This window comes from Cadophora gregata (genome assembly GCF_030347475.1).
Source record: "Cadophora gregata isolate MNR1 chromosome Unknown scaffold_8, whole genome shotgun sequence".
NCBI classification, from domain to species: Eukaryota; Fungi; Ascomycota; class Leotiomycetes; order Helotiales; family Ploettnerulaceae; genus Cadophora; species Cadophora gregata.
In genome coordinates, this window is record NW_026695931.1 from 536,671 (window position 1) to 561,901 (window position 25,231).

The 25,231-nt window shown below is 47.2% G+C and overlaps 9 protein-coding genes across 9 annotated transcripts; 8 read left to right on the forward strand and 1 right to left on the reverse strand.

Moving 5' to 3' along the window:
* Nucleotides 1-1,187: 1,187 nt before the first annotated feature.
* ERV14 (COPII-coated vesicle protein) lies at nucleotides 1,188-2,044 on the forward strand (the record flags this gene model as incomplete). The annotated part of the gene is made up of 4 exons (XM_058507368.1): nucleotides 1,188-1,291; nucleotides 1,470-1,625; nucleotides 1,798-1,864; nucleotides 1,952-2,044. 4 exons carry the CDS (start codon nucleotides 1,188-1,190, stop codon nucleotides 2,042-2,044), a joined length of 420 nt encoding a protein of 139 aa, XP_058356537.1.
* A 488-nt stretch (nucleotides 2,045-2,532) lies between these two features.
* ONS95_013726 (uncharacterized protein) lies at nucleotides 2,533-5,410 on the forward strand. Its single transcript, XM_058507369.1, has one exon. The coding sequence runs from the start codon at nucleotides 2,637-2,639 to the stop codon at nucleotides 4,215-4,217; it is 1,581 nt and encodes a 526-aa protein (XP_058356538.1). The 5' UTR covers nucleotides 2,533-2,636; the 3' UTR covers nucleotides 4,218-5,410.
* On the forward strand, nucleotides 5,113-6,244 carry ONS95_013727 (uncharacterized protein; the record flags this gene model as incomplete). The annotated part of the gene is made up of 2 exons (XM_058507370.1): nucleotides 5,113-5,795; nucleotides 5,953-6,244. The coding sequence occupies 2 exons, from the start codon at nucleotides 5,113-5,115 to the stop codon at nucleotides 6,242-6,244; spliced, it is 975 nt and encodes a 324-aa protein (XP_058356539.1).
* A 437-nt stretch (nucleotides 6,245-6,681) lies between these two features.
* Nucleotides 6,682-9,072, forward strand: ONS95_013728 (uncharacterized protein; the record flags this gene model as incomplete). The annotated part of the gene is made up of 1 exon (XM_058507371.1): nucleotides 6,682-9,072. The coding sequence occupies one exon, from the start codon at nucleotides 6,682-6,684 to the stop codon at nucleotides 9,070-9,072; it is 2,391 nt and encodes a 796-aa protein (XP_058356540.1).
* Nucleotides 9,073-10,734: 1,662 nt separating this feature from the next.
* ONS95_013729 (uncharacterized protein) lies at nucleotides 10,735-12,648 on the forward strand (the record flags this gene model as incomplete). The annotated part of the gene is made up of 3 exons (XM_058507372.1): nucleotides 10,735-11,221; nucleotides 11,275-11,288; nucleotides 11,338-12,648. The coding sequence occupies 3 exons, from the start codon at nucleotides 10,735-10,737 to the stop codon at nucleotides 12,418-12,420; spliced, it is 1,584 nt and encodes a 527-aa protein (XP_058356541.1). The 3' UTR covers nucleotides 12,421-12,648.
* A 56-nt stretch (nucleotides 12,649-12,704) lies between these two features.
* Nucleotides 12,705-14,755, forward strand: ONS95_013731 (uncharacterized protein). The gene is made up of 4 exons (XM_058507373.1): nucleotides 12,705-13,348; nucleotides 13,399-13,664; nucleotides 13,725-13,846; nucleotides 13,898-14,755. Exons 1-4 carry the CDS (start codon nucleotides 12,871-12,873, stop codon nucleotides 14,703-14,705), a joined length of 1,674 nt encoding a protein of 557 aa, XP_058356542.1. The 5' UTR covers nucleotides 12,705-12,870; the 3' UTR covers nucleotides 14,706-14,755.
* A 1,169-nt stretch (nucleotides 14,756-15,924) lies between these two features.
* Nucleotides 15,925-17,819, forward strand: CHT1 (Chitinase 1; the record flags this gene model as incomplete). Its single annotated transcript, XM_058507374.1, has 5 exons — nucleotides 15,925-16,036; nucleotides 16,085-16,150; nucleotides 16,205-16,218; nucleotides 16,278-16,357; nucleotides 16,403-17,819. 5 exons carry the CDS (start codon nucleotides 15,925-15,927, stop codon nucleotides 17,568-17,570), a joined length of 1,440 nt encoding a protein of 479 aa, XP_058356543.1. The 3' UTR covers nucleotides 17,571-17,819.
* A 1,325-nt stretch (nucleotides 17,820-19,144) lies between these two features.
* On the reverse strand, nucleotides 19,145-21,225 carry ONS95_013733 (uncharacterized protein). Its single transcript, XM_058507375.1, has 6 exons — nucleotides 20,999-21,225; nucleotides 20,686-20,949; nucleotides 20,505-20,636; nucleotides 20,014-20,453; nucleotides 19,895-19,965; nucleotides 19,145-19,847 (listed from the first exon to the last, which is right to left on the reverse strand). Exons 1-6 carry the CDS (start codon nucleotides 21,194-21,196, stop codon nucleotides 19,318-19,320), a joined length of 1,635 nt encoding a protein of 544 aa, XP_058356544.1. The 5' UTR covers nucleotides 21,197-21,225; the 3' UTR covers nucleotides 19,145-19,317.
* Nucleotides 21,226-22,926: 1,701 nt separating this feature from the next.
* Nucleotides 22,927-24,090, forward strand: ONS95_013734 (uncharacterized protein). Its single transcript, XM_058507376.1, has 3 exons — nucleotides 22,927-23,303; nucleotides 23,387-23,643; nucleotides 23,717-24,090. The coding sequence occupies exons 1-3, from the start codon at nucleotides 23,028-23,030 to the stop codon at nucleotides 23,931-23,933; spliced, it is 750 nt and encodes a 249-aa protein (XP_058356545.1). The 5' UTR covers nucleotides 22,927-23,027; the 3' UTR covers nucleotides 23,934-24,090.
* The last annotated feature ends 1,141 nt before the right edge of the window (nucleotides 24,091-25,231 follow it).

Sequence of the window (25,231 nt, forward strand, 5' to 3'; positions counted from 1 at the left end):
AATTCTTGGAGATGTCTCTGCGCGTTGTACAGTAGTAGAATAAGATGCGCGCGTCTTGGTATAATTGGTATGGCGAGGTCATTTAATAGCGTTAGTGTCGGGGCGTTGATGAGAGGAGTAGGCATTGAGTGAGTGCGTAGGTAAGAGTTGTAATTAGGAAGAGAGGAGGGTGAAGAAGTTGAGTTGGGGAAGGAGTGAGAATCTATGGTAGAGAATGAGAATGAGGGCGCAATCGAAATGATACTTTTCAGCGAGGCTGGGTGAACAGGCAGAGAGGGATTACATATTGCAGAATATAAACAAGGAGACACAGTGTCTTCAAAAGGCGACAATGTTGCCTGTTCTGCCCATCTCTAATAAATCCACCTTCTCGAGTCTAGGTAGATTTGAAGCCCCTTGACATGTGAGTGATCAACTGCATCCATCCCTAACCGAGCCAATCCGAAGCCGACCCAACCAGAGCTTCTCACTTTGCCCTGGCACCAGCACCACCAGCACCAGCCCAGCCCAGCTGGATGGGTGTGCCAACAAATGCACAGCTCCACCACGCAACAAAAACGGAGCCTCACAGAGTCACAGCACGAGGACACACTGCGCTGCACTGCATACCACGGCACAGGGCATTTCATCACTCCGGCAGACTTCGTCCGACCTCACCCTTAACTCGATCCCTCCAACCTCGACGTCTTCACGGCTGTCCGCACCACGCAACCAGCGACAACAGCTTCGAGTCCAGTACACCCCACTCTTCTTCTCTCGTCCCGCCACCGCTCTGCCTCATCCCATCCATTCCATTCCATCAGCACGAGCACGAGCACGAGCACGAATCCCCCCGCCTCCTCTCCCTCACAGATCTGCTCTGCTCCTCCACTTTCCTCAGCCTCTCAACTCAACCCAGCCCCAGCCCAGCCAAGCCTACCGAGCCAGAACCAAAAGCCAACTCCAACCTCGTCATCCAAACCTACGAAAATCCTTCCCAGCGCACGCAACGCAACGCAACGCAAGCAAGCTTCACAAGCTCCTCCCACACACGACACAACCTCTATACACAACAAGGTAAGCTTCACTGCGACGTCCTGCTACGCGGCCATTGAGAATATTCCCAGCTACGAAAAGGAGGATTTTTACGGATACTTCAATACACTTGTCGTTCGGTTCGCGCATTCGCGATATACAGATAGCCCATCATGATGTCAGGCGAGGCATGGCTGTACTTGTTGGCGGTACTGATTAATGCCGTCAACTTGTTCCTGCAGGTTTTCTTCACTATCATGTACAGTGATTTGGAATGGTGTGTCTCCCTCCCTTCTTCCCCCCAACCTCCCTCCAAATCCCTTCCTCCCATACACAGGAAACAAAATCCAGGCAGGCAGATAGCAGCTCGATAAGCCCAGCTGTTATCCAGCGGATTGGCAGATTTGCAGAGTTTGTGCGGTTTGGGGATAATTGCTAACTGGGGATGGCTGCAGTGACTATATCAACCCTATCGACCTCTGCAACCGCCTCAATACGTATATTGTTCCTGAAGCTGCTGTTCATGGCTTCTTGACTTTCTTGTTCCTGATCAATGGGTACTGGGTTGCGCTTTTGCTCAACTTGCCACTTTTGGCTTTCAATGTCAAGAAGTACGTACATATCCTATCCGAGGCCATACGGCATTATATCCCAGGCCTCCACTTCGATCTCCGAGCTTGAAGCTGGAAGCTCGAAAACTGAAGCTTCATTCTGGGGGTATTGAAGTTGGGGCAAGGGGGGGGACAATGGTGACCTGGACCTAAATGGCTAACTTGCTTTCAGAATACTCGACAACGCGCACTTGTTGGACGCTACGGAAATCTTCAGGAAGCTCAATGTTCACAAGAAGGTACGTGACTTTGTCGACAATTCTGTTCGGGGGTGGTGTTGGGTGGGAGTTCGCTCCAGGATCTGAGGCTAACGAATCTGCGAGCAGGAATCGTTCATCAAACTAGGCTTCCATCTCGTCATGTTCTTCTTTTATCTCTATTCGATGATAGTTGCCTTAATTCGTGATGAATCGCATTGACTTGACTCTGCGATCAGAGTAAAATACGCGGAGGCATGAGTTTGGTGGAGCTATACGATGTTGGGGTGTTTGGGGGTTGAAGAGGAGGCTGGTGGAAGGAGAAGTGTTAAGCGAAGCGAGGCGGTATACGGGTGTATAGACGAGGCAAGAACAGGATAATACGTATGGGAATATTCAACGATTAGACATGACGGACGGCGGCTAGGAGTCTCGTGCTTCATTCAGTGCGGTGCTTAGCATGGGGATATCACTTCGGGACCTCTTATTGGGGTTCATTTGTGGATAGATTCAAGGACATGCTGGTAATGGCATGTTTTGATCCTGTTTTCAGTAGTTAATAATGATTGTGTCAAGGAATTGAGCATGTGCAAATGTCCCAAGTGATTTTGAGGACTTTCATTCTATGATAGCTCAATCACGTGGGGCAAAATTTAAGGTTGTCACTAGCGCGGGCTGGGACTTGAGGTTCTGACATCTTGGGACAAAATAAATCCAACTTGCGACACCACTTTCAGAGCTCGTCATCCACCCCGCAAGCTAGCTGCTCTAACTCCCTCAATTCCCCAGCAAAGTCTTCTACCTGCCCGTCAATATGGCAGACTTTGGGGCCTACCCGCCCAACATGGCGCCTCAGAACGCCGTCATAGTCCGACAAGCAGCAGGCCAAAACCACGAAGTCGTCCAATACACTGCGGAAGACCTCTCACGGCCCACCCAAGGCCCAGCCAACCCCTTCAAAGACGAAGTCAACTCCTTAAAGCGCAAAAATGTTCTCACTGGTTATGCAGAGGAAACCTACATCAGCGAACACACCTTCCGAAGTCAACATCGCGCTGTGGAACGTGGACCTGGCAGAGAGTATCAGGGCGGACAAGCACAGAAAGTCGAGGCTGCGAGGATACGAGCAAAGAGGCAGAAGAAGGGCGATGCGACTGTTGCGGAAGGAGACAATGCGTATGTGGGTCCTTGGGCGAAGTACCAGCGCGTGGAGTATGAGGATGTAGAGGAGGGAGATGAGTTGGCGAGTGATGAGGAGTATGAGGAGGTCGAAGAGGAGGAAGATGTAATCGAGAGCGGTGCGGTGGTACCTGCGCTGCCGCAAGCTATTGCTAAGCGGAAAGAGGCTGAGGAGTTGGGTGCAGAGACTTCGAAGTTTGAGGGGAGTGAACAGTATGATTATCAGGGGAGGACATACATGCATGTTCCGCAGGATCTGGATATCGATTTGAGGAAGGAACCTGGAAGTTCGAAGAACTATGTGCCGAAGAAGTTGGTGCATACTTGGAAGAGCCATACGAAGCCCATTTGCGGACTACGCTTCTTCCCTGGATCAGGTCATCTGTTACTTTCTGGAAGCGCAGATACAACAGTCAAGATCTGGGATGTTTATCACCAGAAGGAGTTATTACGGACATATTCTGGACATACGAAAGCGTTGTCAGATGTCACGCTTAATGCCTCCGGCACACAATTCCTCTCTGCCTCCTACGACCGCATGATGAAGCTCTGGGACACCGAAACAGGCCAATGTATCAACCGCTTTACGACAGGCAAGACCCCCCACTGCATAAAATTCAACCCCTCGCCGGAACACTCCAACGAGTTCCTAGCAGGTATGTCAGACAAGAAGATCATCCAATTCGACATCCGCACGCGCGAGATCGTCCAAGAATACGACCACCATCTCGCAGCCATAAACACCATCACGTTCGTAGACGAAAATCGCCGCTTCATGACCACTTCAGACGATAAATCCCTCCGCGCCTGGGACTATAACATCCCCGTTCCCATCAAGTACATTGCCGAGCCGCACATGTACGCCATGACGCGGGCATCTGCCCATCCCTCAGGCAAGTACGTCGCATACCAGTCCTCCGACAACAACATCTTCGTATACGGCGCAAACGACAAGTTTCGCCAGAACAGGAAGAAGGCCTTCAAGGGGCATAACAATGCGGGGTATGCGATCGACGTGGCTTGTAGTCCGGACGGACAGTTTGTTGCGAGCGGAGATAGTGGTGGGTATGTGTGTTTCTGGGATTGGAAGACTTGTAAGATGTGGCATAAGATGCAGGCGAGTGATGGGGCGGTTACCTGTGTGGAGTGGCATCCGCAGGAGACGAGCAAGGTTGTTACGGCGGGGTTGGATGGTGCGATCAAGTATTGGGATTAGATGGAGGAGGGGCGGGAAGAGTGCATTGCAGGCGTTTGGGAGAGGTATGGATCAGAGAAGAATATATTTCTCTGCTGGGTGTGTAGGAATATTCACACCCTCGTGTGTGCAAAGTGCAAAACGGACAAAATCTCAACGCCATGCTTGAAGCCTTACTCTCACATCCTCATATTTCCATCTCATGCTTGACAGATTAAATTATTCATTGACTGAGGTAGATTGATCTGGCAGAATACTCATCCCACCCCGTTTGTTCAAAACTTCTATTCACATTCCTAGCCCCAAGCCGTTATCAAGCGCTGCCCAAGTGGGTAGCTATTAGGAAGGACTTGCGATGAAAAGGTATAGCAGCTCGAATTGTATATTCTGAATTGGAGAATCAGGGCTTAAGACTTTCTCTTAGTCTCTCTGTAAGTGCTGTTCCCACCTCGCTTCTGCCTTCGGATCCCAAAACAAGTGCCAAACTACTTGGCGGGCAGGCAGCTCAGCACAGCCACAGCCACTGCCGAGTCACCTCACCTCTATTAGACAGGACTTCAGCTCAACTTCATGGCTCGTCTTTTCTTTATCCTGTCGCTCCCTGGTTTGAATAAAATCGACTGGTTGCAACATATTCAAGTTCTTCCCCTTGGTATTCCAGATACTCATATTCTGGAAGAAAGATATTCTGGTCTAGCCTGGGTTGCGCCGCCGTTGACTGGATCTCGTTTCAGTCCTTCCTATAGACTGGGATGAATTGTACCTCGCCGCCTCATGAGCTCTGAATCTCACTATCATTATTAGCAGAGTGTATTGTCTGAGTGGAGCTGAGCATCTTGCTACCTATCCTATCCACGTACCTATCAAGCCCGGAGAGAAATAAACTCCAAAGCGATATCAGCATCAGCATAGCATCATGCCTCCTTTCGACACGCAAGACCAAGATCAAGACGAGCATGTCACCGAGTCCTGGGGACTCTCCCTCCCCTCAATCCACCACATCATCCTCTCCCTCGACACCCTCTCGCAACTCCTCGCCCCTCCCTCAACCACCCCCCGCATCCCCGGCAGCGCCGCCAAACTCCCAGGCGAGATCCGACCTAGAAGTAAGAGCTTGCAGCAGGTTTTGCGAGCGGTTATGTTTTTTGAGGGGGGTGCTGGAGAGGAGAGGGTGAGGAGGGAGAGGATGAGGGAGATTGGAGAGAGGATTGGGAGGATTGGGGGGGTTGTAGGGGGATTTTTGAGGAGGGAGGAGGTGTGTGGGTTGCTTGGTTGTGATTTCGGTGGGCGGGCGCGGAATTGGGTTGTAGGGGAGGGGAGGAGGGGGGGTTCTAAGACTGGGTTTGGAGGGATGGAGAGGGTGAAGGGGGGTGGAGACGAGAATGTGGATGAGGGTGAGGATAGGCTGGGGGAGATCAAGAGGGAGATGAGGAAGGAGATTCTTTTTGCGAAGAAAATAGGGAGTGTGGAGTTGAAGAGGAGGAGAGATGCCTTGGGTAGTGAGAGGAGGGAGAGGGTGTTAAAGTTGATGGAGGAGTCGGAGGTGAAGATTGAGGAGGATATGAGGGCGGTGGAGGATGTGATGTGGCCGAGGAGGATGTGAGTGAGGTTTCTGGTTTCAGTTTTAGTTTCCTGGGCTGCCTTGTTTGTCTTTTCTGTGCGTTCCGGCTTGAGCTGCGAAGTGATTTGAGGTGCAATGGAGAGGTGCAATGGAGGAGATGGTATTTTGAACGAGATGTATGCTGATACAGATTAGTATCAAATTCGATTCCTCGTCACCTTCTATATCCAACGAGCCGAATAGTGACGAATCCCATCAAAGAATTGTCAGAGCTTGGATCTGGATATGCGAATTGGCCGAGGAGATATGGGAAGACGGAGGAGAAGCTGCGAGGGGTATTCTTACAGGCTGCTGGAGACTTCTTCGGGCACGGAGCGTGTCTTCATGGGTTGTGGTGTTGGTTGGAGGCCTTGCTGTTGCTCTTGCAGTTGGGCATGTGAAGATGTACTGGCAGGCTTTGTTGGTGACAAGGGATCGGACATTATGATGAAATGCTCAGCTCGAGGAATTCCACGGCTTGTGTGTGTGAGTGATCTCTTAGATTTTGGAGTCTTCTTTTTCATTCGCCTTTACGCCCACGAATCTTGAAGCCTGAGCCAGTAAGCAGTTACTGGGATTTCGAACTGGAAGTCGCGAAGAATATTAGTTGACAAGCAATTTTAGTGCGTCTACGAGACGACCTAGATTGGTCGATTCTCCTCGCCCAGTATGCGCTGTAGGGCTTTGCTGCATGCGCATTTATGGGATTCTCGGTGAGCCGATTTGTTGTTACACTGCATTTGAGGTAACACCAGCTGCCCCGCTCAACGGCGTTCTTCAAAAATTCCAAGGTCAAAATATCTCTTTTGATAATAAACTATCATCCCTCGAGTATCGTCTTGGCCATTCATTTTCCGCTCACTACCACATTTCAGCAGTATCAATATGTACTTTCCCCTCCACCCCCAAGAGATCCGACTCGTCGACATCTCTCCAGGGACTTGGAAGGATGACGTTCAATGCACTCTTCGACATGCTTCGGTCACCGGCAAGCCCAGCTACAATGCATTATCCTACGTTTGGGGATCATTGAGTGCCACCAGGCGCTCAATTATTGTTACTGGAAACCCTCGTTCCGTCACAGTGAACCTCGAACTTGCATTGCGACGCATCAGACAGCCCGACGATACTGCAACATTCTGGATAGATGCGCTGTCTATCAATCAGGCTGATATTGCGGAGAGAAGTACTCAGGTGGGAATGATGAGGAATATCTATGCTTCAGCAAGTGCAGTCGTGATTTATCTTGGAGAACCTCCCCCTCAAGGGTTATCTGGATGCCCGAGTAATAACAAACAGCCTCTGTCGTTGTCCAAATTCTACTGCGATTCGAGGGACGGAGAGAAGATTGCAAAGTTTCAGGATCGTTGCTTGCCAAGAGTAGGGCAGAAAGGCTCTGGCAGCAAGAAGAAACTGCATTACCCACATGAAGTCTGTTGCTTGCTCAGCCTACTCGCCCAGACTTCTGACTTGGAGAGCGTCGCTCCATTCAACCTCGACTCTCAGCTCTCATTGGACTCTTTCTATCAGAGGAACGTTTTTGAAGCATTGCGATATCTGATGAGAAGCAGTTGGTGGGATCGTATCTGGGTCGTCCAAGAGGCTGTGGTGCCAAAGAATATCATCTTAGTCTACGACACAATCACAGCTCCATGGGAAATGTTTGTTAAGGCCGCGCAAGCTTACACGACGAGCTCTCTCCACTCCGCCATATCGTCCTTCCCCCGGGAATACTCGGATGTATTAAGATTCTTCTCCCGCATCGTTCTTGATATTCATCAGTTGCGGTGTCGATGGGAGAACGAAGAAAATACGACTTTATTGTCACTACTCCGCCAATTTAGTAACCGGAAAGCAAGCGATGATCGAGACAAGGTATATGCTTTAATAGGCTTAGTTACCGAAACTACCGATTCAAAGCTCCCTCTCATCAAGCCAGATTACTTTCTTGATACGTCAGATGTATTCAAGAACACCGTATTGAGGATTATCGAAATGACAGGATCGTTGAGCATCTTGGTAGGAAGTTTAGGTCAGAAGAGTCGACAAGACCTTCCGTCATGGATAATAGACTGGAGTACGGCTTCGGACGATACGAACGGGCGTCGAGTTGAAGATACAGAGAACTACAATGCATCAGCTGGAGTCAAAGTCCGGATCCTACGAGATAGGGAGACGCATTTGTCAGGAGTTTCGAAATATTTGAAGGAGATTGCAACTGAGTTAGGCAGCGGAGGGAAAGCTATTCATTCTGAGATGTCGCCACGCGAGAAATATACGCTCCTGCTATCTTCATCAGAATGGGAGAAAAGTCTTGTCAAAAGTAAAAGAGCAGAACCGTACGAGAACGAGTGTTTAGAAGCCATTCAAAGTTATTTGGCAGTCCATGGAGGTCTTATCTGGGCACGGAAGGTCGGCGATGGCCTGGAGTTTCCAGGGTTATACAAAGGAAAGGTAGTAAGGGCTGGAGATACCAACCTCTGGAATTCCAACCTGGAATTATTGGTGCTGAATTGGGCGGCTACCATCGCTGATCATTTCAACGCTGACATCCAGGCCAAGTCTATCATCCCAATGCAGAATGTCGAGGAATCGCTCTTGAAAGCACTATGTGCTGATATGGCTCCTCCAGACAGTCACGACAATGGGTCAAAGAGTGTCAGGATAACAGACAAAGAATTAGAGGAGGTAATCAGCTGGATTCAACATCTAGGAGGCTTGTCTGGTCCAAAAGGGCTCTGGGAAAAGCTGTCCGAAAGACATGGGATAGGAGGTTCGACAGAAACCCCAAAGCTTTCTCCGCGGATGGTTGAAGCAATCAAAAGAGCAACGTTCAGACGCCGGATTTTCATCACTGATACCGGTTTCATGGGTGTTGGACCAGGTGAACTTCAAGAAGGGGATGCACTATTTATTCTGGTTGGAGGACAGACTCCCTTTATCCTACGGGAGTCGGGAAGCTGCAAATTTCCACTAATCACATACGAACGATATTCGATGAGAATCAAGAGGCCCTCTTTTAAACTCATTGGAGACTGCTATGTTCATAAGCTAATGGATGGGGAGGGTATGGAGGGGTGGGAAAGAGCAGTGAGCAAGTCTTTTGATCATTACAAGGCAGAGATGCAGATGTGCATACACGATATGCGCGAAATGGATTCAACCAAGAGAGAATTGGAGCGAGCACGCGAGGTGCTAAGAGTAATGAAGGAGCCAGAGTTCGCTGCTTGGCTGCTTCAGCCCCACGGTACAGCTGACAAAGACTCTGGGTTATAAATGCAAGAAGACCCCAATGGAATCGGATTGGATAACCTATGTTTACGCCATGCCAAAGCGTTTCTAGACGGCGAAATGACTAAATGGTTGGAAAAGAAAGACTTGATGTCACGGGTAAGGAGTAGCAGCGTTCGCGAAAGCATTGAGATAGTTCAGGAGCAGATAGAGATTGCTAGGCATAATTGGTTTTCTGTCAGGTGCGCTTTCAAAGATAAAAAGAAAGAACTGACGACGCAGATGGTACTGGGAATCGAAGACAGAGATAGGGTTCTTATCATTTGACACAGAACGGTTGTCCATCATATGCTGACTTATTACTGCTCTCACTTCGGATTTTACATCAGCTATTGGTAATTTTGTCCTCAATTGTGGGTTTTTAATTGATCTAAATAACTTCAAATGGTTCCAATACGGCAGATAGACATCAAGGCGCACGTTTCAAGTGATCCTACAGCATGCTTCCCATATTTCGAGGCGAGTCCCTATCGCAAGCCGACGTTGTGTAGTAAATCTGCGGGCAAATGAAAATTGGGCATCTAAACTGAAAACGGTTATCGGCGACTGTATGTGTAGCAATTGCTTTACTATGTAAGTCTCCACCTTGTACGTCGTTGAGCTTGTACGTCGAATTGTGTCAGTTACGAGAAAGCTTGATGTTAGAAGAATGTTGTGATGGGTTATGGTGTTGGAAGGGATGTGAACCTAAGGTCGAGGACACATATGACGCGCAATGCGAGTGTAGGGTTGTGGGAAGTTAGAGCGTTGGAGTGTGGAAAGTTTTGATAACGATCGGATCGAGTGGCAATACCATCTTCTATGTTGGTGATATTCTCTCTGGCTTGGAACCACCTCAACCACTGGGCCTGATCAGATCATTATAAACATATTTTCCTTAGAATACCAATAACTTCACCGCTTCATACATCTCAGATTTTGGTAAAATCTACCACATTCGCACTATCTTCCCCCACTCATATTCGACGTTTGCCACAAGCCATTTTGAGGTGGAATACGTGAGAGGGAATAACCTACCACAGCAATTAAATTCAATCTGAAATCAAGTAACAAATTAAACACCTCAAGTCCACATGTCTTTCATATTCGTATTTGGATTAATAGTTTTCGTGATTGAAATCATTGACGTGCTCTCGAGCTTCGCCATGCTCAAACGCTGCAACGAATCCCGCCTTTTGGGACGGGACGTCTTACGTGAGATAATCATGTGTGATAGTCATCAATCCACTGAGCGTTTCCCCAATTAAGCATCTGAGCCTGCTGACTGCATGTGCTGGAGGATGAAAAAAACACGAACTATAAAAATGAGACTTGTTCAGCGTGTGCTGTTCAGAAAGGCCTTGTTGGAGTACACGACATCGACATCGAGCTCAAATCGCTATATACATCGGTTTGCTTCGTTCATTAAAGCTATTAATCTCCACCTTTAGTTCCCACTTGGACGTCAAAAACCTTGTAGTTTGAACAATGTCGAGCCAAGCAGAAATCGTAGTAGTGCATCCGGCGCTTTCAACTTCATTCCATGGCGTAGAAAAGTGTTCTTCGATAGCGGTGCAACACCTGTGTGGCAATTTCGAGGTATAAAATACGGCAAACTTCCTGCGCGATTTCAACAGGCAGTTTTTAATGACCAATTTCCGCCAATTCATGATTCAAGAGCGTACGGGTAAGTTTTTCCCTGAAGATCATCGCAAGCCCTTGGCTGAAAAATTCAGGCCCAAGTGTCCCCAAGCTGTGACCCCGAGTCGACTTGAAGAAGTCCTCATCGGATTGGCTCCAAAGCATGTACCGCAAAACGCAGAGGATATATTCGACGAATTCGAATGTCTCAATCTGAATGTCACGATACCCCCGGGAGCCCACGAAGAAAATGATTTCCCAGTTCTCGTATATATCCATGGAGGTGGAGGATTCTCAGGCTCGAACTCCGACTGGTGGTGTGACCCTTCTGGGCTAGTAAGCAAGAGTATAAATATGGAAAAGCCAGTTGTGGTGGTTACGATCAAGTTTGTTCACCTCCGGTCATCCACGAACTCAGTCGCTGACTCCGGTAGCTACCGTTTATCAGCGCTTGGATATCTTGGATCCGAGGAGTTGAGGAAGGTAAATGGTGAGAATAATGGTGGGAATTATGGTGAGTGTCCGTCAAAGAATGACACATCAAAGGACCAAAGCTGACTCAAATAGCATTTCATGATATGGTACGATAAACATCATTCCTCTTATATCTGTTTTTAACGTGAAAATCAGCATCTAGCCCTCGAGTGGGTACACAAGTACATTGGGCCTTTTGGAGGATCAACCTCAGATATCACAATCTACGGCGAGTCATTTGGTTCATTGGGAGTCGAGAGTCTCATCCATTCGGAGCTGAATCCGCGATTTTCAAAAGCAATCATGCAGTCTCACGTTCTTGGAGCGCCACTCCTGACCAATCCTGAAACAATAGCTTCCAAGTCCGCCACCTACGAGAAGGTCAAGAGTTTTCTGCGTGTACAGACACTCGAAGAGCTGAGGCTGGTCAAATGGCAAGATCTCTTGAAAGCATATGCAGCATCTGATCCTCGAGCTGGACTTCCCCAAGTTCCTATGATCGATGATATTGTGCTTTCTGCAGACTGGCAAGACAACTACAACTTTAGTCGTGGACGTAACGGTAGAATACTTATTGGCACTACTGGATACGAAGGAGCTGTTATTGAGGCTGTTTTGGCAGGTGCTCCAAAAGCCGAAAGCCCTCCAACTGCCAAGGCTTTGATTAGCTCTGCTCAGGCTGCTTTACCTGATGCTGCTGTCGAGAAAATCTTCTCTCAATACGGCATCTTCGAAGATACCACATTGCTAGAAGTCCGAGCAAGTCTTTTCACCATGGTCGAAGATTTAGGGTGGTACATCCCAACTTCTGAGCTCGTCGCGAAACTTAGAAGTCAAAACCAGCACCACAAAACGACAGTCTATCAATACTCTTTCCAGCACCTCAACCCATTTGAAGGAATTTTCAAAGGAAAACCGGTCCATGCTCTAGATCTAGCGTATCTGCATGGGTCCCCTGAGATGTTCATTGGGACTGAGCAGACAAACATGGAGTTGCAAGCTCAAGAAGTACTCAAGGGGAATTGGATCCTCTTTGCTGATGGTGAAGATATGTGGGATATGAAACAGATGATGGTTTTCGGTCCGCACGATCTTGGTGGAGCTGTGGACATGATCACTTTCTTGAAGGAGAAGCGACAAAGTGATCGTTGGGAGTCGTTCAAGGCACTGTCGTTTGCTGATAAGGAGGTCCTAACTGGGATCATTTTTGGGCACCTTTCGCAGCTAAATGATGTGTGAAGAGAGTACCTAGCGTAGTCTTTCTCACTGGAAGATGCTCCTACTTGATGAGGCAAGCAAGATTCTGTGCATGCTTCGTTGTCTGCTTATTTTGGAATGGCTTTGTCTGGAGGACCCGATAGGTATGCTGGCTGCTTACTTCAGCAGTTTTAAGCATTTGTTGCTGTTGTTTTCAATGGTTCGGTTAATCGTGTCGGTGGGATTTTCTGTAGGGCTGTGTTATTGGACTGTCAATTGAATTTGTCATCAACTGCGAACCGATATTCTTACTGATTGTTTGTCACCAGTTAACAATCCTTGAAAACGCATTTTGAAAAATGTCTTGAGAGATGTGGAACTGATAAAACCCCTCCAAGCACTTCTCGGCGGAAAGCAAAGATTATACTGACGACGACAGCCGCCGAGTACCCCGCATGTAAACTTGAAACCAATACTTTGCAGCTGCACAATATGACAACAACAGCTCCACCAAGCTCTCCCATGTTTTCATTCTTCCAGATGGAGATGAACAGCATGCGTCATGAAGAAGACAATATTTTACCGCCAACAACCACAATGCCGATAGCGGACAAAGACCTCGTTTTTGTACATCTCAATGAGGTCACGGGTCCAACACAAGATACAGACACCAGGCATCAAGTAAGATCACATGTGATGCGTGACTTCCAGCGGAAGAAGCACAAGTCGGCAAAGTCCACTCACCCAATTAGACGTTCTCTATTACCGGATCGAGAAGCACACCCTCTAGAAGCAGATGATCGGCAAATAGTGGCATCAAGTGGAGAGTCATCAAAAGATGCAGAGGACCTTCCCGAGGAAATGATGGCAATTATGCGATTACCTGATCCACAAGTTCTAGGAATGCTAGAGCCTTTCAATACACTTCCCATATCTGGATCTCCGCGGCTCCAATTATTGATGCATCATTGTGAGTGTACACATGTGCTTTGGTTGAAAATGGCTAATGTGCTTTCGAAGACAATACAGTCTTAGTCAATACCCTGATTCCCGTGAACCCAAAAGATAAATGGTTCAATTACGCGATCACAGATTCAGCACTATTCCACGCAACGATGATGCATGCTGCCATGCATCAACGAGTGGTAAGTGGTGGAATGGATCAGAGAGAGCAGATCCAACTGGAAACGAATGCGATCATGATGGTAAATCAGCGTTTGGAAGATCCAGTGCTCAGTAAGAGTGATGTCACAATTGGAGCTGTTGTTTGTTTGGTGCTGCTTGAGGTAAATAAGCCCAAGGTTCGTGCTGGTGTAGACTCCGGGCTCTAATACAAGACTCCTTAGAATCAAGAAGGCAATCTAGCACTTTCCAACATCCACATGAATGGACTGCAAAAAATGGTAGCTTTGAGAGGAGGTATCGATAATTTAGGTTTAGCGGGCGTCCTTCGTCGGAAAATCCTGTGGTAAGTGGATGCTCCCAAACAAATCCTGGCCAGTCATACTAAATTGCTCAGGGGAGATATTCTGAACGCAACGATAGCCGGAACTGAACCTCGTTTCAACATGACACCAGCTGATACCCATCCTATGACGGAATTCACCTCTTTCACAGCCTGCAAGCCAATCCAATTCGACCAAAATGCAGCAGACCAAACCCAACTCTCTGAGCCAGCATGTACTTGCTCCGCCCAGTTTTCCAGCGTGCTCGGCTCGCTCCGCAGCATATCTTCCCAATCCCATCTGGAATCAGATATTACTGGGACTTTGAGCGACAGCATCTACCTAGTAGAACGCCATCTCTTCTACCTCCTAAAACACACCCGAGATTTCCCCGGTCTGCACTCCCCAACCTGCAGCTCACTTGGTCAAACATGTTTTGTAGCAGCACAGATGTATTTGTATCATACTCTGAGGGATTATCCTTTCGAGGTTCCAGTCTTTCAAATGTTTCTGCAAAGACTCAATGCCCAGCTGTGGGATCCAATTACTTTTGACGTGAACTTGATGTGGGAGGGGAAGGAGCAGATGCTGCTGTGGGTATTGAGTTTGGGTGCTTTGGCCAGTAGAGGGATCGAGATGATGCGAGCTAGATATGTGCGTGAGATGGAGTGTGTGTGCAATACACTGGGTGCAGTTGACCTGGAAGGGTTCATTGCACTGCTCAATGGTGTTGTATGGAGAGATGCAGGGAGAGATTTGAATTTGGTTGCGTTGTGGAATGAGGTGCACAGTGGGATGAATTTCGAGAACTTTGGCTTCGAAGACTTACAGTTGGGATCCGATGTGGACATGAACATAGAGATGATAGACTACCAACGTTAATTAAGAGAAGCGTTGTCATTTAGTAGACGTAATTTGTCGGTTGCCTAGAAGCTGCGGGGGCTTACTTAGCGAGGCGTCGCACCGCACCGTTCATCTTGGCCATTTAAAACCATATTATCCTCCATTTGGTTGTTGGATGTCATCACAGGATTATTGGGCTGTAAGAGCTTGGGACAATTGGCTCCTCGATCTCTTGAAGGGTTGTTTCCGATCAAGTCGACTCCCTTTCCAAGAGCAGACCCATTGAAGCGAGGGCAACGATTGGCCACTCTCATTGGCTGTTTACCGAAACAATATTGTCCATCACTCCAGCCCCTTTCAAAAATGCTTCCCGTCATTTGAGCACCTGTCTTAAGATATTTCCCCTTCCACGCGGGAGTGATGAATAGTAGAACAGTCCAGATCTAGATTCTAGGTCCAGATTTCCTTTGCCTACAAGCACAGGGAGCACCGCGACCATTGCATTCCTCAGGACGAGCAGCGTACGCCACGCTTCTGATCTGCATTTGAGACAACCCTCCAAACAAATGATGGGCTGGAATTATACTACCTTTCTTTCAATTCATTTTACGACCCGATATGGCTAGAGTCCAAAAATATACCGGTCATGCTGTTCTAAGCAAAATGCTAGCGAAGCTAGAATATCCGCCCAAGCGCGTACTTGGGCAAAGTGAAATCGTGCAAGTATGAGTTGGGAACTAGTGATGACATCGCATCAAAAGTCAACAATTCGTACTAGATTACATTCCAGCACACAGAGAGGTGAGACTACCAAGAATCGATGCACACAACCTGGACCGTGTTTCAAGTCTCCCTACATTGACGACATCCAATGCTGCACTGGGACCCGATACTCTGGTTCTCTCCCTTCGCCAAATTTAACATTTAGTGGACCTGGCAGCCTCCATTCTCTTCTCCAACTGTCGTTCATTTTCATATATTTTGCACAATTAATTAGCCTTTCGATTTCTGCGTTACGAAAGTAGATTTCGAGCATCACCTAAGCGGAAAGAACCAAAGTTCAGCTTTGAATTGGTCTGCAGCTTCGACGGACAAGATAATCGCGTCACCCGGTGTGCTGAACCACGGTAGACCCCGAGACTAAGATAGAGTAGTTTACCCACACTTACAACGTTTGAAGAATAAAAGTCACAAGGAGTTTTCTAATCGGTTACAGAATTTTCTTTCATTTACAAATATTTAATTCTTCATCCCAACCATGCCTCTCATTTCGACCATCGCCAGAGGACTGGCTATCATTGCCACTCTGCTTCCAGCCGTTCGTGCTGGATTCGACCCCCTTTCATCTAATAACGTCGTCGTATACTGGGGTCCGTGGTGTAACTCGCCTTGCTTGAAATTTCACTGACAGGTCAAAGGACAAAATTCTTATGGCGTCGGCACGGGGCCGTTGACGCAACAAAGGCTGTCATATTATTGTAGAGGTAAAATTCTCCATCCCTGAATATTTTAATCATTGCTAACTTGTAATGTACCAGATTCGAAAATGGACGTAAGTTTGAGCATGGGTCATGACAGACTTCTCTGAATATATACCTGACATCGATACAGATCATTCCTCTTGCATTTCTCACGAATATGGCGAATCCAGACTCGCTTCAATTCGCGAACCGTTCGCCTTCCGAGCTGGAGTAGGTGATCTGAGTTTGTTAAAAGCGCCGAGCTGACATTGGCAGGAATGATATCCAGGAATGCCAAAAGGTCTACGGAAAGACCATCGTCCTTTCTTTGGGAGGAGAGATCACCCACGGCTCTGGTTTTGCTTCTAACATTGAGGCTATTCAGAAGGCCCAACAGCTCTGGGCTGCATTCGGTCCTCCAGGTGTCCCTGGCGCCAACAGAAAATTTGGCAATGCCGTCGTGGATGGTTTCGATTTCGACAACGAGAAGCCGTTATCGAACTTGATCTACTTCGCACGTGAACTCCGGAGACAAATGTCGGAGTCCACTAAGAAGACTGGAAAGAAGTATCTCTTGACTGCAGCACCACAATGTCCTTTTCCGGATCTGAACGTTGGCCCAGTACTATCAAGCGACGTTGCATTTGATGCTGTCTTCATCCAATTCTATAACAACCCCTTTTGTAGTGCTAAGGCATTCGTTTCAGGTATAGAGAAGCAACTCGGATTCAATTTCGAGACTTGGCAAAATTGGGCAAAGCAGTCAAGGAATCCCGACGTTAAGCTCATGGTTGGTGTTCCTGCTGCACCCGGTGCTGCTGGCAGTGGATTTATTTCGGGCGAGAAGTTAGTAGAGGTTCTCGCATATTGCAAGAGGTTCTCGAACTTCGGTGGTGTTATGTTCTGGGATATGTCGCAAGCATGGTCGGCTCCTGATGTTTTGATCAAGGCACGAGCTGCTCTGGGAGGTTCACGTCCGGCGGCACCAGCTGTCCAGCAATCTCCAATTGCTTCTCCACCAAAAACAACGAGCAACGCAGTTACACAGCCGGCTGTAACGCCCACTCCGAAATTTAATCCTCCTGTTGCAGTGGCACCTTCACCAGTTGTTCCTCCTATCGTTTCTCCAGTCAAGCCTATGCCACCAAAGGCGCCTACGACTTTGATCACCAAGACAAATGACTCTAAGCCATCTACAACTGCCAAGGTCATCGAAGCTGTGGAGTCGGCCAAAACTCAGGCTCTTCCTTCCCCCTCACCTGGCCAACTTATTGAAGTTGAGATTGTTTGGGGGGGAAATGAGCCAGGAGGGTTTGTACATGAGTGGAATCAATGTGATGGAAAGGATTGGCACGGCGGACACACTTGCGAGCCCAACTTGTTCTGTGAACGACTTTCGGAGTGGTACTCTCATTGCGTCTCAGCGGCATTTAGAGGACACTGATTTTTCTACGCCTCGGTTCACCTTAATTTCTCGAATAATCTGTGGTCATTTACGAGTCGGCATAGCGAAGGCGTTTGGTTCTGTGTTTGATTCTGTGAAATTAAGGCGACACCTTTCAAGTACGTTGCTTGTGGTACAACTGGCAAGGGGGTAGTCTGCACCTGTGTATTACATAAGTCCATCGGCAATCATTTTCATTTCAAATTATGGCTATCCTGTACAGTATCAGTTATTGAAAACGAATACGACATTCTGAGTACCTGATGCTCAACTTGTGAAATTCTTGATGCTGCCCACAGGGGTTGGTGAGACATGCAATAACGAAGTGAGATTGTTGTCCCCAGCCCCCCTGTCACTTTGGCCTGGGGACCATTCCTCTATCATTCAGTTGAAGATTTGTATCTTGATTCCAGATTCTGAAATCAATGCAACACGTGTTAATGACGATGGGGATCTGGGGTTTTTTTGTTCTTTTTGTTGGAAGAAGAGCATGGGCAATGCAGAGCTGCAGAAGCACTCAAACGAACCTCTCATACAGTCTCCAGAACTCGGGCTTCTATACATTTGCGACCGAAAGTTATTATTCGTGAACGCTTCGTGACATGTCCTCCACTGACCATTGACAGTTCACTCTCTCTGATACCGACGTTCCATCCCAGCTCACTAGTGATCTAATATGCCTGTAGTATAATAATTCATGATATGTAAGTCCCTGAAGTGAGAAAATCGGGCATATGTGGAGTCACAATCAACCGCACTATCCTCCATAATCCGCTTCATTGATAAAACTTCACCCCAGTGCAGTTTACAGTAGAGTTTGGCTCTGGGCTCTTCGTTAAGTAACCCTTTCACCTTTACCTTGTAGCAAAAACTTGTTTCGTGGAAGTGTCGTTGACCCCAGCTTTTGCTCCACCCTTCGACTCTCAGGAACGGCTCGCCGATGTCCGGGTCAATCCTGCAGCCGGTTTCCTCCATTATGATCCTTGCCAGAGCAGTAATGTGGTCTTCGTTCTCTTCGATGGTAAATCCTGGTAGTTTCCAGTAGTTGCCCAAAGAACAGTGTATCAGTGCTATTTGTTGATTGACAGGGTACCGTAGGACGGCGCGGACGGCAACTCGATGTTCATATTTAATGTTCGGGTTGTACTGGTGGTCATTTCTCTGGTACAAGACTGGTATTTGTGTGCTAAAAGTTGGTATTGTAGGTGGACTTGGACTCGATGCTGAGGTCAGAGAGGGTGTAGGACTCGGGATAGATTCTGGAGTTGGAATCGATGCTGGTTGTTCTTGGTGAGACATTATCTGGTAATCACTGATCACATCAGCTTCTATGAAAATAGGCTCCGAAATGCACGTCATCCAAACTTGCCTTTGTCTCACAACCAGTCTAGTCCCAAGGTCTAATGCGTAGTAATTGCCGTTATTTCTGAGATTTCGGCCTTGTATATCACCGCGAATATCGAGGAGCAATGATTATCGATGTCTGTATGACGCTGGTGTGGAGAGGTGTAGCAACACAAGTGATAATAAAAGCATGGGTATTCTCCAACTACATGGAGGCTTCCTGCCACCATCAACCATAATTGCTACAAGTGGAAAGACCGACGACGCATCCGAAGTTGTTATCAACATGTAGATATGTTGCCTGAAGTGGAAAGCACGGCTCGCTAGAGATCGCCCCGAACAGATCCAACACCGTAGGTAGCATTCCGACAAATAGAGAACTCAAACGATCTATATTCTGATACTATACTGCCTCTTGATCCTTCTCTTTTGATGCCGATTGCACAGTTCCTAGCTTCTTCAGTAGGCCAATCTTTCCAATATTTCTCAACCCAAGCAGCGTCATGACCAACCCCGCACCAATGCTCGCAGCACAAAACCACTCCACAGCCCTAATTGCCTCCAACAAAGCAGGCAACTCACCTTTACCATTATTTCTCATTTTGGTCTGTACGGAAGTTTGAATTGTCGCAGTAATAGGCAGGAACATTGCCCTCCCAAGCCCAGCGAAAGTCTGAAACATTGCACCGGCGACACTTTGATCTTTACGTGGAAGCGCTTGGGTTGTGAAGAGTCCAAGACAGGGATACACCGTATCAGCTCCGATACCAGCGAAACACATGGCAAAGAAGCCGTACGCCCAGTAGGTTGTTGTTGGAGGAATTGGGACTGCAAGGAGTACATTGGAGAGTGTACCCATGCCGAGACCGAAGATGAGAATATAATTTCCGCGAATTCGGTCTAGTAGATAGCCGGATACCAATGTCGAAAGTACTGTAATTTTATTAGTGATGCTTGAAAAGATATTTAAGGGGTCATACCTCCACAGATTCCGAGAGGGATGAAACGGATAGTAGTGTGAATTGGCGATAGGGCTTGATAATCTTGGTACCTGGCAAATTATTAGCTCAAACCCAAGAAACGGATCAAAAGTTCATACAGGTAAGTTGAGTAGACCAGAAAGTTAGTAAATCCTGCGGAGAAGATGCAAACTATCACCATAGCGATGGAGAATCGTCCATTCTTGAATGTCGATATCCGCATTAGGGGTTCGCGGTCATGAGCCTCCAGATAATGCTCCCAGAAGCCGAAACTGGCAAGGAACAGAACCGATAAGATCAAGAACGCGATGACTAGCGGCGTCTTCCATCCTGCTGAGGCGCCTTGCGAAAGGGAAATGAGCAGGAGAAGTGCTCCTGCAGTGAACAAAAATGCGCCAATCCAGTCAACATTTGATGCTTGCGGACCATCAGCAGATCTCTCTGCTCGAGTAGGCTCTTTGGGTATCACAAATATGGCAGTTACGCCAATGAGAAATGCCGATCCCGCAATGACGAAGAAGACGACCTTCCAATTGGTGTATTCTGAGATTATTCCTCCCTGGAAATATGTCAATAAATCGCATGCCACTCGGAAATTTTAGATGCTCACGAGTAAATTTCCAACTACCTGCCCTGTAGGAGCGCCGGCAGAGTAGAAAGCGAAACTATAATTCTTCACTCGCCCGGGAGGAATTGTGTAGCCGATGATTCCAAGTGCAGTTGGTATTGTTACAGCAGCTCCCTGTGAAGTCAGTAAGGGATGGGGGACAATTATACCGAGCAGTACTCACAACACCCTGCAAAGCTCGCATGACATACATGCAAATCTCAACTGGCGAGAAAGCTGCACCCAACGTCGTCGCTGCTAGCCAGAAAGACCCGAGAATGAAAAGCCATCGTTTCCCATACACATCAGCCAGTTTTCCTGCCAGGAGAAGAAATGAACCCGCTGTTAGCGAATTGGCCGACACAATCCATTGCTGCCTCGTGTCTGGAATATTGAGGTCCTCTGTAATACTGGGCAAGAGGATGACAACAGATTGAATGGACAGAGTCTGAATTGCTGTCAACATGGAGGCTGAAGTACGGTGACAAGGGTCTTACATTGATGAATGCAGCTCCCGATAAGATTAGGATCAAAGGAGCAACTTGTCGTATTGTGACCTCTTTCTGAGAAGTCGTGGTAGATGCAAGGACTGCGAGCGGTGGCAAATCTTGAGTCGCTCCGGGAATGAACAGCGCCGACTTTTCTACACCTCTGTTTTCTACCGACGACCTCTTCTCCGAAACCGTATCAACCATGGCGATGTAGATGACATGGTAGAGATTTGATCAGAAAAGTAAAGTTTAAGGATTCCAGAGTGCCAATATCCACCCCACTTCCGAACCCCGTGGGGGGTCTCCACTCATTAGTCACACGGCTTCAGATTTTCCGTCCACTGGAGGATCTGCATATTCTCCAACATGGAATGGTGTGACAGTGAGTGGCACGAAATTCGCCAGGGTCTGAAATAGGGTACTCTGATGTGCTTTGTTTACATGGACGGCCCCTGAAGCGACTATTAGAGTTTCGTGTAACCAAGCTGGGATGCTGACTTACATCTAGAAGTAAATAATGCAGGGTATGTGATGTCGTCTAAAATGAACGAAACCATTAGTATTTTCGGAAAGTCTTGTGGAATTCGCTAGATTACCTCTGCAGGGAAAATTCCTAAAAACTGCGCTGAAAGGCTATCTTGATATTTTCACGGCCTTTGACTGATCTCACTTTAACAAGTCAGCTCTCCCAGGTTCCCGAAACGACCTTATTATTTCACATTGGAATTACCGGGTTGCTATTTTAGGTTTAATTTTGCTTATATTGTTGCACTTGAACGCATATGTTCCAAGTCGAGAGTCGTGACTTCCCTTTGTGCTTCCCGAGCCCACTTCAAGAGATATCAAGAAGAATTTTGAAAGACGTATCATCCTTGCGCCGCTTTCGAAATTATTATTTTATCAATAATACAAGTCATCAATAACACCTCGAATTCATACCCATAACTGCCCTGGAATGCGATAAATCCCACCTCTTTCTGGCCAAATTCTCGCTCATGATGTCGTCTGCACTCGAGCGGATAGCCTGCAGTCTGATAATCAATAAATTCACAACCCAACGTCCATCACGCGCCCAACCACTCCATGGAAGCACTGCTTTGGTCGAGCCGAAATCGGCCAATTATGGTGCTGTAGAAGCGACTTGGTCTGCCAAATGTGGAGGGTGGCAATGTTGCCAAGTTGGTTTCTCCCTCACTTGGCCTTTCCATTAAGTTCCGGGACGAAATGCTGATCTTGCTTTGTTTTCAGTGTACAGGCAGGTCTCAATTGCAAGATGAATACTGTGGATGCTTTAGACTTCTGCCATCCCAGAACGTTTCGGTGCTTTGCGCTCATGAGAAATGCGACAACTGCGAGATGGGTGTTCCCAAGGATGAGATGTGATCATGATTTGTCGGATACGGTGCCCGAGTTACCTTGAAAAGATACTAGAGAGGGATATGAAGTTACTACCCTGGTGTTTGGTTGATTACTGCCGCGATTATGGGTGAAGGGGTTGGATTCGGTATGCCACTATCTTTGGCGCCACGCCGAGCACAATCAACACTTCTGTACGAGTCAGTCGAGTACAGTAAGTGCTCAATCAAACCTTAAACACAGTTGAGTTTTTCCTCTTTAGCTTTTCATTCTTTTGAAGTAGTGCTTACTGGGAGTGTTTGGCAAGTGATGGGGAGTTGAAGTGTCAAGCTCTCCATCACAGCTCTCAGCTGGCTGGCAATATCCGCCAGAGTTACAAACGCCACAGTCGGAATACAGCATGGATCGTATAGAAGGATCAGGCTATATTCGTGCCATCTCTCGTTTTCAAAAGGATCGGGTTGTGATTGGATCTCGTGGAGGCTGAGCAGGAGCGGTCACCACGTGACCATGCACTCCTTCGGCACAGTCTCAAGCCTCACTCCTGGTGGTGCTGCTGCTGCCTGATACGATAAGTAGACAGCTTTCCCCAGGCTTGAAACAATCTTGCCATTGAATACCATATTTCATTTCGAAAAGCCGAGATACTGTTTTCTGATTCCCGTCAAAAAAACTCAAGATGGCGGACGACTCTGAGAACACTCCTTTCCTCTCCGACAACGATCACGATGATGAGACCAACAAATTTCATGGAGAAGAAGAAGATGTGCTAATGACTAAAACTTCAGCAAATTCGCGTTTCAAGCGTTCAATCAAGGCACTAACGATTGTTTTGGTCATCTTCTCGTCCCTTGTTGTCATGACGGCGATTGCCACTTTCGCGGTTATTCAAGTTGCATCGTTCACCGGGTATACTTATAATGCCAGATATGTATTGAAGGATTTAGGAATATGCGTAAGCCTCATTTCCTCATCCCTACTATTTCTGAATTCCAAAGCTGGGGCGAGGAATACCTGATTGAAACTAACCTCTCCCAGACATTTATCTCTCTAATCCTCTCCATGGTGATGATCTTCATCGAACTACCTGTGTTCTTCAGCCTCGTAATCGACATCGTCTTCCCCATCCTAATCCTCATCTACTCTGGCAATATTTTCGGTTACGGATGGCCGGACAGGAATTGGTGCTATGAATACTACCGAGAGCCAATGAAGACCGATCCACATTGCTTGCGTATGCGTGGAACTGTGAGGATTTTGATGGGCGTTACAGGTGGATTGAGTTTTGTTACTGGGTGAGTTTTAGCATTCGATGCCATTTAATTGGGCGCGTTTGAATACGTCGGATAGTGGTTAACTAGTGATTAGCATCTTCTTACTCGTGATTTTGCTCTTAAGAGTAATCGCCGTTTCCCGAACGAAGTTTTGGAAGAAGAATCCCGGTTTTACTTGTCCGACGGGGCAGTACACATTCTCGGTCACACTTGGGGTGATGAAGCAGCCAAAATTTGAGGTCTCGGAAGCACCTGGAGCATCACAGGGGAGCAATAGTGCAGAAGGAAGGCTGATTGATACTCAAGACTAGAGCATTCGATCGGATAGGGAGCCAGTGAACTAGTAAAATATCGATCTGAATTTTTGCTGATAAATTTTGCGGTTGTTCATGGTTTGGAGATAGTGGTTCAAGAGAGAGGATCCGCATGGCAGCATTTACATGAACACTGTTTAGAGTTGTCTTTATTGATTGTTGTTTCTCACAAGCCTCGCCTTTGTTTCGTGAATCCAGCCTTTCGTCTTCTATGTTTACTAATTACAGCCCGTATGCTTAACACTGTCTACGCTGCTGAGGAACAAGTCATGGCAGAAGATGAACTACCAACAGTTTAATGACTTAGTCACATTTTTGTTTTTTGGAAATTCAATATCATATTTGACTGCTATTTTGAAATCAGTGGCGAACTTCAAGTGCTGCTTGGGCTACCGTCCTTCACCCAATGGCAATTCTAATTACTGGAAAAGGTAACGAAATGTGACAAATTATGTCATAATCATTGTTGATATTTGTTTTTGTATTACTTTGGCTAGGATTCTATATCCAATCTGGGACATAAAGTGTTGATGAGTCTGTCGCGAGTCTTTGTTTACTTCCGATTCTTTCCGGAAAATCACCCGAAATGGCAAGACCTACCGAAACGAGTGAAGGATTTAGGTTCTTGATGTTCCGAACTTAGGTACCATAATGTCGTATGACAATTCAACAAGCGAGTTGAAAAATGTCGTCATCAGGGTACTTGCTCTCGAACAGAGGCGGCATAAACATCTCGAGCTCGCTTCCCAAGGCTAGCGCGCCCCACTTCGACTTTGATATCAGTTCTTTGTTCTTGACAACACGACGAGTCCTTCAACATCCAAACCTCGAGCCGTACACTCCAGGAGTATTTTTGACCCTCGCCGTCAAACTTGCTCAAAAATTTGAGTTTGGATGTCTGTGATTCTAGCTGGGACGGGAACGAGCAGATCAGGGTCATTACTGAAGTCAAAATACCTGGTAGACTCGAGCACCATACCTGCCTAAGGCACTCCTTGTCACCCAAGCATCCACTTGTTTTCAGTAGATATGTCGTCTTCGAGCTCTTCAAAGGGTCCAGAGCGCCGTCGCAGAGATGAGAGAAAGTCGTCGTCCGCTTCTACCTCCAGCTCCTCAAGCTCTTCTTCCGAATCCTCGAATATCTCTGTCTCGGATTCTTCTGAAACCCACCATACCAATTGGGTATGCTGCGCTGTATGTACTTCATCTTGTCTCAGCCCTTATCTTTCTAGTTCAAATTGTTTCCCAAGTTCAATGACCTAACACAGATCTAGTGTAAGCAATGGACCAACCAC

Excerpts from the sequence above, each read along its gene's own strand:
- ONS95_013726 (XM_058507369.1), top strand. The coding sequence starts at position 2,637 with ATGGCAGACTTTGGGGCCTACCCGCCCAACATGGCGCCTCAGAACGCC.
- ONS95_013731 (XM_058507373.1), top strand. The coding sequence starts at position 12,871 with ATGACAACAACAGCTCCACCAAGCTCTCCCATGTTTTCATTCTTCCAG. Across the intron at positions 13,349-13,398 it reads CCAATTATTGATGCATCATT|ACAATACAGTCTTAGTCAAT; the intron begins GTGAGTGTACAC and ends GTGCTTTCGAAG. Across the intron at positions 13,665-13,724 it reads TTTGTTTGGTGCTGCTTGAG|AATCAAGAAGGCAATCTAGC; the intron begins GTAAATAAGCCC and ends AAGACTCCTTAG.
- ONS95_013733 (XM_058507375.1), bottom strand. The coding sequence starts at position 21,196 with ATGGTTGATACGGTTTCGGAGAAGAGGTCGTCGGTAGAAAACAGAGGT. Across the intron at positions 20,950-20,998 it reads CGGGAGCTGCATTCATCAAT|ACTCTGTCCATTCAATCTGT; the intron begins GTAAGACCCTTG and ends ACAGCAATTCAG. Across the intron at positions 20,637-20,685 it reads TGCGAGCTTTGCAGGGTGTT|GGAGCTGCTGTAACAATACC; the intron begins GTGAGTACTGCT and ends CTGACTTCACAG.
- ONS95_013734 (XM_058507376.1), top strand. The coding sequence starts at position 23,028 with ATGGCGGACGACTCTGAGAACACTCCTTTCCTCTCCGACAACGATCAC. Across the intron at positions 23,304-23,386 it reads TGAAGGATTTAGGAATATGC|ACATTTATCTCTCTAATCCT; the intron begins GTAAGCCTCATT and ends AACCTCTCCCAG. Across the intron at positions 23,644-23,716 it reads GGATTGAGTTTTGTTACTGG|CATCTTCTTACTCGTGATTT; the intron begins GTGAGTTTTAGC and ends ACTAGTGATTAG.